The sequence below is a fragment of the Gadus chalcogrammus genome, chromosome 13, assembly GCF_026213295.1.
Source record: "Gadus chalcogrammus isolate NIFS_2021 chromosome 13, NIFS_Gcha_1.0, whole genome shotgun sequence".
Lineage (NCBI taxonomy): Eukaryota > Metazoa > Chordata > Actinopteri > Gadiformes > Gadidae > Gadus > Gadus chalcogrammus.
Genome location: NC_079424.1, coordinates 397,044 through 410,462, shown reverse-complemented (window position 1 = coordinate 410,462; position 13,419 = coordinate 397,044). Strand labels below are relative to the sequence as shown.

Here is a 13,419-nt window from a genome sequence, read left to right as displayed (position 1 = left end):
TGAAGAGAGTGAGGGAAATTAAGTTGCTCTATGGGTAAGGAGAAGGATGTGGCATCTAAACATATAATACCTGCGTCAAGTCATCTTAATTGAGCTCCTATATTACTTCCTGTTGATTTATCATTTATATGAAATGGAAATATATAAGTTTTGTCATTCAAATTTTAGATAGAAAACCTTTCACTATAGATTTGCAATTGGGCATTTTGTTTGTAAGTATATTAAAGACCGGAAGTATAATAGTATAATACAAACATAATATATGAAGTATAATATATATATGTTGGCTTGACATAAATGATATAATACAACATATAGGTACAAAATAAAGGTACATATAATAAACGTATTTATAAACGGTTACCACGATAAAACACAACACTGCACAATGTAATAAAGTGGCATGTTTGCGTTATTTATTGATAAGGAAGAGCGTTAATGTCATTTTCCGCCTCAACACACGTGATAAAAAAACATCAACGGACTTTCCCCGGGGCGATGGAGAAGGGATTGTAGCCTACGCTATTGCATTGCATCGTGATTAAAATGTCAGGACGTCGACATGTTCACTGGGCCTGCCACACCTTATATTCAGATTGAACAACAATTTATTCATCAATATAAAATGTTTATTAATGTTTAGTATAGTTATGATGGGCTGGGTCCGGACTTTGAGCAGTCCTGTCCCACAGCGCATAACACTTTCGACGTGACTCACGACGTGACGCCCCACACCCGTGACGCACTGACGTCACGAGGCCTGTCCGGAAAAGCGGAAGACGAAACAAAAACAACAACAGCTCGTCGTTGGGAGCGGGCAGCGAGGAGAACCATTCGGCCACTCATTTATCGGCGTCCCCGAATGCTAATAGTCGGCATTCACTCATATTCGTAATTTCAGCAGAGCTACAACGGAAAAATGTCGATATTTGGAAAGTTATTCGGAACCTCGGGCAAGGGTGGAAAGCCTCCCACAGCCCAGGAGGCGATCCATAAACTCCGGGAGACGGAGGAGATGTTGGCGAAGAAACAGGACTTTTTAGAAAAGAAAATCGACATAGAGCTGATGACGGCGAAGAAGAACGGCACGAAGAACAAACGAGGTGAGAACGTGTGTCCTGACTGCATGTATCCTCAGCTGAAGGGGATTTATAGGAAGAAGAGCGGACAACAAGTTTGGTGGCCTGGAGGAAGAGAACAAGGAAGTTACACACGGGTCACCTGAGAGGGAGAGGACGGCCGCTGCGGCTCGTTCGACACACACCGGAGGTTAACCCGGTGATCACCGGACGAATGACTTATATTTAATAGTTAGACTTGTTACAGAATAATTGTGTTTTACATTCGAAGTCATAGCCGTTATTGACTGGGTAGTTATGCAATCATTTTGACAGCATGACGATTATGGAGCAAGAGAAGGAGGCCACGCCTTCAGAGCGGTGAGCTGGCGGACCATAGTCCCATCCAGACCATAAACCCTCCACCCAGACCATAGCACCCCCACCCCGACAGTGGCCACTGTCATGTATGGCTCTGCTTCTGGGTCACATACGGACGTGGTCTTTTTAAGTCATTCACAATGTAACCAGAACTGCAAAAAGTAGTGCTACATGGGGAAAAATTGTCCAATATTCAGAAGAACCAGAACAAAATATTTACACTCATAGAGGTGATATACCTTTTCTATCAAGCCTTCAAACATTATTTTGTGTAAAACAAGGAGAGTTTTATTATTCCTTCAAAACATTCATAACAGAGGCAGGAATCCCATTAAAGAAACATTCAACTGCAATAATAAGAAGGCAAAGTTAAGAGTAAATATTCCAATGTAGACAACATGTAGAACAATTGGACCTCTGATATGATGCGCTCTCGTAGCCTTGTATATTTACCACCCTCACACCATAAACCAGCTGGTGTTTGTCAAACCCAGGGCCTGCCTACTGTAGTCCTCACAAGCCTTCCACACAAGGAGCTAACCATGTTAGCTCACCATCTGTTCTGTTCCAGAGGGCCTCATCACAACCCACTGGTGTTGGGGGGGGTTAGACTCGACGTGATGTTCGATTCTGGGGGATGTAAAACACAATCCTGATGGTTTACTTATAGAATTGGTACCATTTATGATATGCTTTGTTATTGTCAATTGTCCACGTAATTTGTCCACCCAGAAAAAAGGGTTGTTAAAACATATAATACATATAGAGTAAAAAGAGAAATGAGCAAAAGGCTTTTTTAAAAAGATAAGCCTTAAGGTTTAGTTTAAAAACGGCTGTAGTCTGTGGGGCCTTCAGGTGGTCAGGGAGGGGGTTCCATAGTCTGGGGGGCCTTCAGGTGGTCAGGGAGGGCGTTCCATAGTCTGGGGGCCTTCAGGTGGTCAGGGAGGGGGTTCCATAGTCTGGGGGCCTTCAGGTGGTCAGGGAGGGCGTTCCATAGTCTGGGGGCCTTCAGGTGGTCAGGGAGGGCGTTCCATAGTCTGGGGGCCTTCAGGTGGTCAGGGAGGGCGTTCCATAGTCTGGGGGCCTTCAGGTGGTCAGGGAGGGGGTTCCATAGTCTGGGGGGCCTTCAGGTGGTCAGGGGGGGCGTTCCATAGTCTGGGGGCCTTCAGGTGGTCAGGGAGGGGGTTCCATAGTCTGGGGGCCTTCAGGTGGTCAGGGAGGGCGTTCCATAGTCTGGGGGCCTTCAGGTGGTCAGGGAGGGCGTTCCATAGTCTGGGGGCAGCAGCGGAGAAAGCCCGATCGCCCACGGTGCGTATCTTGGTCTTAGGTGGTCTGAGGGTGTGAGCTGATGCAGAGAGAAGGGTGCGTGAGGTGGTCTGGGTGGTGAGGAGCTCCTGGAGGTAGGGGGGGGGGGGGGGGGGCATGTCCGTGGATGACCTGGTGGGTGAGGAGGGAGACCTTGAATTCAATTCTGAATGTGACAGGGAGCCAGTGAAGGGATGTTCACACATGTGTGGGACATGTCACATGGGATGTTTATGTACCAGGCCCCACAAGTTAAAGGTGGTGTGTCTTGAGTTCTGGAGGGGAACGTGGTGTACCTTCAGCCCTAGAAGGTTGGGGTATAGTGTCCTTGTCTTTGACTGGGATGGCTCTGGGAGCGAGTTTCTCTGTGAATGCATGAAGCCAGTTATTCTGCATATCCTCTCATTCTCGGGCTCCTTTGAATAAATCCACTCCAGGCTAATATTATGCAACAGTAGGCTCAACACAAACAGTGCTAGGAGCCAATGGCTGTGGACTTCCTGATGAAGCGTTGCCGTAGAGACGTGAGTGTCACATACCACAGCGGCCATTTTCCTTTTTTTCCTTTTTTATCTAACCAGTCAAACAGGGAGTGTTTTTATGGCATGTATAAACACTGTCAACGAAGTAAATGTATTAAAAAAGCGTCTCAGAGTAATTCCACTGAAATGAGAATCAAGACTGGTTTGACAACCTGACTGGCATTACACTACTCACGGCCTCTTAGGTGTTAAAAAGCTGAAAAAAAACTTAAATGATCAGCAAGAACACCCCTCCTGCCTTCAGGGTGGAAGCAGGTCAGAGCCGGACCGGTTATTGGACGATGTTTGTGGTTGTGCTCGGTTTGTGTAACAATAGCATCACTCCAGGAACACACAGAAGCCTCCTGCTGTAATCAGATTAGGATGAAACAGATCTCCTCTGATCTATGCTGGAACCCTAACTCCCTGGATAGCTGCTGCTGTTGTCCTCCTTCCAGTAACCATGTGCACACACGCAAACAATCCCTCATAGAGACGCACACCCACCATTTACCTAACAAGCTCTGAGAGAGAGAGAGGTTGTGGTTATGTGTTTTGTGTGTGCGTGTGTCCCTTAAGGTGATATGTTATTAGTGTGTGTGCATGCATTGACTCCACCTACACCTTCTCTAATGCTGTCTTGTCTCATTCACACTGAGCCTGGTCATTACAAACACGCATTTCTTTATTTTACACCCTCTATTTGATCTACGGTGTGACTCATCAGGTGTGCCTCTCATATCGGCCTCGCTCACTCTAAGGTATTCCCCTGCCAACCACTCCTTCAGCAAGGGGTTGACATTATGCATACTTAATGGTTCCCTCCATTATCTTCAGTTTCCACCGATGTCCTCGACTCTTCATAGTGGTCCAAGTCACATCGAAGCAATAGAGCGTGGTTCCGTGACTCAAACCTTAAAAGAGTTTTGAGTTTAAATTCACAAGACTGAGCTCAGAAATGATGTGAGATGTGAGCTCTTGGAGAAGTGAGAGTGATGTCTTCATGGTTTATCACCTGTATTGAGTAGTGTGGAGGGTAGATGAACAGGGGGGTGGTTGGTGATGACCCCCAGTCCGACTCTGCGGTACTGTCAATGTCTATCTCCAGATGAAACCAGCTGACACCGACCCAGACCTGTCTTTAATCTGATCGAAACTAAAGCCCCTCCGCCCTGAACCTCCTCTCCTAATCACACTCTAGGCTCCTCTGAGGGTGCCCTCTCCCTGACACGGCGCTTGGCCTGGGAGCTACAACACGCTCGTATAACTCGCTATGTAGTTCTGGACTTGAATTAGTTAGATAATCTTAATTAAAACGTGTTGAAGTTCAAGTTATAATGTAAGTCGTATTTATATGATTTTTTTTTTGTGAGAAAAAAATCATATAAATATATAAAGAAAGTAATTCAGTTGGACAGATATAAAATGTATACATTCAGTGACAGGGCTGATATTGTGTGTATTGCTGGTCGTGTTTGGGTGTTGTAGGGGTCTATAGTGTTCTGGACTACGTGTATCATTGTTTCGTACTGCCCATGCTGCATCTATCACAGAGCAGCCTGATAGATACTCTAGTCTGTTGACAGGACAAACGCATTCCCCACAGCACTTAAACATACAGAGGGAGTTTGCCGTCCGGCCAAACCAGTTCATCCAGATGCTGGCTGGAAGCCCCAGCAACTTCTACATAATCATTTAGCAGACGCTTCTATCCAAAGCGACTTACAATAAGTACATTTGTCAGCGGAAGGTGAAACCACAATATATGGTTGGTGCAGTACAACTAAAATCCAAAGTGTTTTGTGGGTTTCCTTTATGAAACCCCCAACAGGAACCCGGGCCCCTCCCTGTGTTGGGGAGGGCCCATCAGGGGAGGGGAGGTTATTTTAAACCCGGGCTCTGCCGCTATATAAGGCTGGCAGGGCGGCAGGCACATGCATGGCTCGCTCTAAATACAGAAAGGACTCCAATACCCATAATTCAATCGCTGCTGGGCAGTCCACAGTGTACTGCAAGTGCCGTCGAGGTATAATTACCTCCAGTGAAAATATGTATTTAGTATAAATCGCCATAGCAAGATGCGATCAAATGAAACGATGATAAAACAGATCAAACTTCATTCATGAAGTGAAACCAATCAGCAGGAATAAAAATAATCACAATGATGCATTTCAGCGAACAACTATAGAACGTCCTTAAAGGTGACATATTATACCACCAGGTGTGAGTGTGATTAGCCGGTACAAGCCATTTGGAAAATCTGCCTCTTCTGAAATGTCAAGTGGGTGTGTCCACCTAGATGTGTGATGGATAGATCAGTCTACCAGCCTACCCAGTGGACTGTAGCAAACCTTTCCCATCTCCATGTCATAGATTTAGGTTGACAGTGGACACGCCCACTGGTGATGTCAGAAGACGCCGATTTTCTAAACGGCTAGTAACGGCTAATCACACTCACACCTGGTGGTGTGTCACCTTTAACCAGGGATACATTAGCGGCGGTCTTGGTTGGGGGCGTGCTTTAAACACATGATGTTAAGCTGACCAGGAGCCCGTCTCTCCCCTGGTCCCTCGCTCCCCAGCCGCCCTGCAGGCGCTGAAGAGGAAGAAGCGCTACGAGAAGCAGCTGGCGCAGATCGACGGCACGCTGTCCACCATCGAGTTCCAGCGGGAGGCCCTGGAGAACGCCAACACCAACACCGAGGTCCTCAAGAACATGGGCTTCGCCGCCAAGGCCATGAAGGCCGCGCACGAAAACATGTAAGATACACACACACGCAAGGAAATACACACGAAAACATGTAAGATACACACACACGCAAGGAAATAAACACGAAAACATGTAAGATACACACACACGCAAGGAAATACACACGAAAACATGTAAGATACACACACACGCATAGAAATACACACGAAAACATGTAAGATACACACACACGCAAGGAAATACACACGAAAACATGTAAGATACACACACACGCAAGGAAATACACACGAAAACATGTAAGATACACACACACGCATAGAAATACACACGAAAACATGTAAGATACACACACACATGTGGAAATACACACGAAAACATGTAAGATACACACACACGCATGGAAATACACTTAAACATGTAAGAGGCGCACACACGCATGTAAATACATATGTGTAGACACATCAGCATGTAAGACACACTCACACATGGAATAACACAAGCTGAGATGCACCTTAAAATGTAAGAGGCACACACAAATGGATACACACACACGCAGATACACACACACTTTGATATACACACGTGGAGATATACATAGACATGGATGATACACACACCGACACACACATGCAAACATGAATACAACCATGTGGAGATACACACACACACACACACATACTCAGGCACACTCATAAAAGAAAATGCACACGTAGAGATACACACAGACACGTAAGATACCCAAGCACACTCACATGGAAATACACATGTAAGATACACACGCATGAAAATACACATAAACATGTAAGACACAAACACACATGGAATAACACATAAAATATGTAAGATACACACAACACACACATGGAAATAGGACACACATAACACAGGCATGAAAAAGACGCACATAAACATGTAGTTTACACACAAACAGACTTGAAAAATACACATAAAAATTAAAGACACATAAACATGAAGGATACTAGCAAACACAGACATGAAGATGCACATAAACATGAAAGACACGTAAACATGCAGGATACACCCTAATGAAAATACACACTTCAAAATGCACATAAGAAGTGAGTGGCAGGCAGTTTCCCTGTTAACCACCAGGGGGTGACATAAACATTCCTATGTGTGTGCGCGTGCCTGCATGGTGCTTTTTGTCCACTCCTTGATGAGATATTGACAGAAGATCTATGAAGAGATTACTCAATGCAAATCCGAATGTGAATGCACACCAGCGTTGATTTTCCAATGTGTGTGTTTTTGTGTCTTTGTGTGTCTTTGTGTGTGTAGGGACATAGACAAGGTGGACGACCTCATGTCTGACATCACAGAGCAGCAGGAGGTGGCCCAGGAGATCTCGGACGCCATCTCAAGACCCGTGGGCATCGGGGACGACTTTGACGAGGTGGGGGGGGGCCGTACACTGAGATTATGCATCACATTACACTGAGATTATACATCAGATTACACTGAAATTATACATCTGATTACACAGAGATTATGCATCATATTATGCATCAGATTATACTGTGATTATACATCAGATTACAATGAGATTATACATCACATTACACTGTGATTATACATCAGATTACACTGTGATTATACATCCGATTACACTGAGATTATCCGTCGGATTACACTGAGATTATACATCACATTACACTGAGATTACACATCAGATTACACTGAGATTATACATCTGATTACACTGAGATTATCCGTCGGATTACACTGAGATTATACATCACATTACACTGAGATTACACATCAGATTACACTGAGATTATACATCACATTATACTATGACTACACATCACATTATATTGAGATTATACATTACATTACATTACAATGAGATAATACATTACATTACACTGAGATTATACATCACATCGCAGTCAATTACTGCTTATTATTCCCCAATTAAAAGACCTCTGCAGCTCAATCAATGCAGTACAGCAGTCTGAATTAGAATTGGTTTCAGCAGATTATGATGGAATATAATGGATAATATATATGTATATATACTGTTTGTAGATAGATATACAGTGTAAAATGATATTACTGTTGATGAAAGTATATCAGATAATGGTTGCCTCGCATAGCTTCTACTGGAGGACAGTAGATGACAGATGGATTCTACTGGAGGACAGTAGATGACAGATGGATTCTAATGGAGGACAGTACATGACAGGTGGTCTCCACTGGAGGTCAGTAGATGACAGGTGTCTCCACTGGAGGACAGTACATGACAGGTGGTCTCCACTGGAGGTCAGTAGATGACAGGTGTCTCCACTGGAGGACAGTAGATGACAGGTGGTCTCCACTGGAGGACAGTAGATGACAGGTGGTCTCCACTGGAGGACAGTAGATGACAGGTGGTCTCCACTGGAGGACAGTAGATGACAGGTGGTCTCCACTGGAGGACAGTAGATGACAGGTGGTCTCCACTGTGCTCAGGACGACCTGATGGCTGAGCTAGAGGAGCTGGAACAGGAAGAGCTGGACAAGAACCTTCTGGAGATCGCCGACACGGAGGACGTCCCGCTGCCAAGCGTGCCCTCTACCTCCCTCCCCTCCAGACCAGGTACCCCTCACTGCCTCCCTCCCCTCCAGACCAGGTACCCCTCACTGCCTCCCTCCCCTCCAGACCAGGTACCCCTCACCGCCTCCCTACCTCTAGACCAGGTACCCCTCACTGCCTCTAGACCAGGTACCCCTCACTGCCTCCCTACCTGTAGACCAGGTACCCCTCACTGCCTCCCTCCCCTCCAGACCAGGTACCCCTCACCGCCTCCCTCCCCTCCAGACCAGGTACCCCTCACTGCCTCCCTACCTGTAGACCAGGTACCCCTCACTGCCTCCCTCCCCTCCAGACCAGGTACCCCTCACTGCCTCCAGACCAGGTACCCCTCACTGCCTCTAGACCAGGTACCCCTCACTGCCTCCCTCCCCTCCAGACCAGGTACCCCTCACTGCCTCCAGACCAGGTACCCCTCACTGCCTCTAGACCAGGTACCCCTCACTGCCTCACTACCTCTAGACCAGGTACCCCTCACTGCCTCTAGACCAGGTACCCCTCACTCTGCCTCTAGACCAGGTACCCCTCACTGCCTCACTACCTCTAGACCAGGTACCCCTCACTGCCTCTAGACCAGGTACCCCTCACACACAGTCACTTGCTGTACAGCCTGACCTGAGTGGTACGGTCCTGACCAACCTGTGTGTGTGTGTGTGTGTGTGTGTGTGTGTGTGTGTGTGTGTGTGTGTGTGTGTGTGTGTGTGTGTGTGTGTGTGTGTGTGTGTGTGTGTGTGTGTGTGTGTGTGTGTGTGTGTGTGTGTGTGTGTGTGTGTGTGTGTGTCCAGCAGCCAAGAAGAAGGAGGAGGACGAAGACGACATGGCCGACCTTGAGGCCTGGGCGGCTAACTAAGCTAGGCTACCTAAGCTAGGCTAGCCCGCGCCGCGAGCCGCCACAGGCCCCTCCCTGTCTGTCTCTCTGCTGCCAAACTCTGGTTGAGGGGAGGGGACCGTGGGCCGCACCGCTGGCTGGCTCCTCCCCCTCCACTGCCCCCCGACTATCAAACCCTCCAGGCTGCACTCGTGCCCTCGGCGGCCATCTTGAAAATAATCCCCTGAGAGTTGTTCCCTAATCCAGATGCACACTTAGTCGTCCCCTTAATCCACCGAGTGTGCACTTATTCTAAGGGCTTCCCGTTGCTCTGGAGGTACTGTTAGACCTTTTATTTTATTTATAATAAATCTTGTTAAAAAAGCGTCCTAGTTAGGTTGGAGTGCATTCTTGAGGAGGAGGAGGGGGGGGGGCTTGGTACATGGCCTTGTTTTTTTGGGGGGTGGAGTGAGAAGAAATTATATATTCCCAAGGGGGGGGGCAGTAATCCAAGTCCAGAAAAAGACGACGTCACGACTACATGCCATTCCGCTGCTTCCTGTGATGTCATCTCTGGGCGCCGGGGGCAGTCGGGGCGTACAGAGCTTCCACCCTGACTGCTCTTCTGTCACTTACTGTCTACCTGGTTTTTCTCATATATAAAAAGACACTTTTCTTGATCAACTTGATTTTTTCATCATCGTTTGCTGTCCAACCTGCTATGCAGAAACATTAGAATGAAAGGAGGACCTGGGTTGGGGAGCTTACACATTAAGGGGAGGGTCCTTGACACAGAGCTGTGTATGTGTGCGTGCGTGTGTTTTCTCAGCTATGTTGACTCCTCAAGTGTCCTTGGGCCTTGTAGGAAGAATCTCAATAAAAGCCCCAGCAGTTATTGTCCTTCCTTGTTGAGACATTTGATTTTGTTTCCTAACGCTTGGTGGGGGGGGTAGTTTCTCAAGCATCCTCTTCTTCACCATCGATCATGATCTAGAACCGTGGGCCTTCCTGACCGTTCCTGGAGGTGAGGTAAACTGGTTCTGCTGCCTAATCACTTTGGTAACCTCATTACATTGTGTGTGTGTGTGTGTGTGTGTGTGTGCGCGCGCGCGCGGGGGGCCCAGCGGGGGGCCCATCCAACCAACATTCAAGTCCTTTATGTTATAAATAATCTGACCCAAAGTCTTAATGCCCGTGTTCACCCATACATAAAGCACTTATTTTGCAAATGCTGTTGCCATGGCCAGTGCAAAAGCTGCTATGTTCTCGCATCAAAAGTCATTGAATAATGCGCCCGACTGAAAAAGAGTCAGTGTTCACATTCATTTGTTAGCACTATATTAATACTAATCTAGAATATAGCTATAAATATAATCTAAAGTTCACACCTTACAGGGGTGTAAGGTGGTGGTTAGGGAGGTTCACCCTTCGCTGTAAAAAGTGAGTGTCTAGAAAAGCGCTATATCAATTCAATCCATTGTAAATTACTTAATTATCTCAAATTAGTTGGGAAAGTGTACTTTTGAATAGTTTTCTCAGGTAATTCCAGTGCTTATAATCCTTAAAGGTGCTACGATATTCCGTACATTAATATAACAGCAATCAAACTACAAATGCTGTTCACGGGCCCGGGGTGCCCTATCTCTAACCCTGACCCTATCTCTAACCCTGACCCTATCTCTAACCCTGACCCTATCTCAGCGGTGACCTCACTTTCCGGCCTGCAAGCTACTTTCAAAATGACCAGGTCAATACATTTCATTATCTTTTAGCACATAACTGTAGAGATTGGCTCGATAAAAGTCTTGGAACTGTTTTTCTTTTTGGAATGTCACGCAATCTAGGTACCGCATTCACTCATTCAGATCGACCGGTCCATCTCAATCGACGCGTTGGCGCCTCTACTCTGATGACATCACAACATGGGCCCCTAGGGGGGTTTCCAAGCTGTCCTGAGAGGGAGATGAGGTCACTGCAGTTGCTAGAGTCATAGCTGTGGAGTAAGTTGATCGACCCTTGGGGGGCTGTGAGTGTCGTCCTCTCCCCTTATACGTCACAGTCCTCGGCCTGTGGCCCCCCCCCTGAGACTTATCAGCAACACAAACGTCCTGAAACCAAACATGAGAACCCGTCTCAGAGTCGGGCCCGCTCCTAAAGGAGACTCGTTCTCGTGAGGGCCCCCCCCCTGAAGGAGAACTGTTCTTTAGTGAGGGCCCCCCCCCTTGAAGGAGAACTGTTCTTTAGTGCCCCCCCCCCTCCCCCTGAAGGAGAACTGTTCTTTAGTGCCCCCCCCCCTGAAGGAGAACTGTTCTTTAGTGCCCCCCCCCCTCCTCCTAAAGGAGAACCGTTCTCCAGTGCCCCCCCCCCTCCTCCTAAAGGAGAACCGTTCTCCAGTGCCCCCCCCCTCCTAAAGGAGAACCGTTCTCCAGTGCCCCCCCCCTCCTCCTAAAGGAGAACCGTTCTCCAGTGCCCCCCCCCCCTCCCCCTAAAGGAGAACCGTTCTCCAGTGCCCCCCCCCCCCTCCTCCTAAAGGAGAACCGTTCTCCAGTGCCCCCCCCCTCCTCCTAAAGGAGAACCGTTCTCCAGTGCCCCCCCCCCTCCTCCTAAAGGAGAACCGTTCTCCAGTGCCCCCCCCCCTCCCCCTAAAGGAGAACCGTTCTCCAGTGCCCCCCCCCCCCTCCCCCTGAAGGAGAACTGTTCTTTAGTGCCCCCCCCCCTGAAGGAGAACTGTTCTTTAGTGCCCCCCCCCCTCCTCCTAAAGGAGAACCGTTCTCCAGTGCCCCCCCCCTCCTCCTAAAGGAGAACCGTTCTCCAGTGCCCCCCCCCCCTCCCCCTAAAGGAGAACCGTTCTCCAGTGCCCCCCCCCCCCTCCTCCTAAAGGAGAACCGTTCTCCAGTGCCCCCCCCCTCCTCCTAAAGGAGAACCGTTCTCCAGTGCCCCCCCCCCTCCTCCTAAAGGAGAACCGTTCTCCAGTGCCCCCCCCCCCCCCCTCCTAAAGGAGAACCGTTCTCCAGTGCCCCCCCCCTCCTCCTAAAGGAGAACCGTTCTCCAATGGGCCCCCCCCCTCCCCCTAAAGGAGAACCGTTCTCCAGTGCCCCCCCCCTCCTAAAGGAGAACCGTTCTCCAGTGCCCCCCCCCCCCCTCCTAAAGGAGAACCGTTCTCCAGTGAGGGCCCCCCCCCCCCCAAGGAGAACTGTTCTTTAGTGAGGGCCCCCCCCCCTGAAGGAGAACTGTTCTCCAGTGAGGGCCCCCCCCCCCCCCCCCCCAAGGAGAACCGGCTGTGGTCTAATATATGAGAGCAGAACATCCAGGGAAACTGAAGGCCTCCTTTATCAGAACCCTGGAGTGAAATGGTTTCCATTTAGCGTGAACAAATACTGGAATACTTTTCATTTAAATGCTGTTTGTTTAAATTTGCATAAGGTTAGAAAGGGTATAAACTAATTCCTCCACTCAGTGTGTGTGGTATAAACTTGCTCAACAGCAAAACAAAATCCACTAATTAGGCATCCGGGGTCAAGAGTCCTTAGGCTAGCCCTCGGGAACTGTGGGCAAACAGCCTTTTCTCGGAAACCTGCCGATAGATTCCTCTTATCCTTAAGGAAAACGTAAAAAAAACACATTTTCACGTTGAATAAAATAAGTTATTAATGTATGTGAAATTAGATGAATTTCCCGTACTGCATGGAACAAGCGTTTTTAATAAATATGAATACACTCCATTAACATCACACTAGCGTTCTACTTGGAATAGGTAGCTGGAAGGGACATTAAATGCAGTTTATGAATTGGGTGCCTTCTTCAATAAGAGCTGTTGCTTTAGACGCGAAAGGCTTCAGATTGTGTGATTTAGATAGTTAAAATTTAACTACTGTTTGTTTGTCTCAAACGATGCACAGCATGTTCCCTTTCGATGTGTGTCACACACACACGCACGTGCGCGCGCACGCAAACACACACACACACACACACACACACACACACACACACACACACACACACACACACACACACACACACACACACATACACATACACACACG

The 13,419-nt window shown here is 47.8% G+C and overlaps 1 protein-coding gene across 2 annotated transcripts; it reads left to right on the top strand.

Annotated features, from left to right (window-relative positions):
- Positions 1–752: 752 nt before the first annotated feature.
- LOC130402119 (charged multivesicular body protein 4b-like) lies at positions 753–10,300 on the top strand. 2 transcript variants are annotated; one of them, XM_056606228.1, is made up of 5 exons: positions 753–1,103; positions 5,848–6,025; positions 7,275–7,389; positions 8,448–8,574; positions 9,354–10,300. In XM_056606228.1, the coding sequence occupies exons 1-5, from the start codon at positions 920–922 to the stop codon at positions 9,416–9,418; spliced, it is 669 nt and encodes a 222-aa protein (XP_056462203.1). In that variant the 5' UTR covers positions 753–919; the 3' UTR covers positions 9,419–10,300. The 2 variants fall into 2 exon arrangements, with proteins under 2 accessions (XP_056462203.1, XP_056462204.1); XM_056606229.1 differs by having other exon boundaries at positions 9,357–9,821.
- Positions 10,301–13,419: the final 3,119 nt, after the last annotated feature.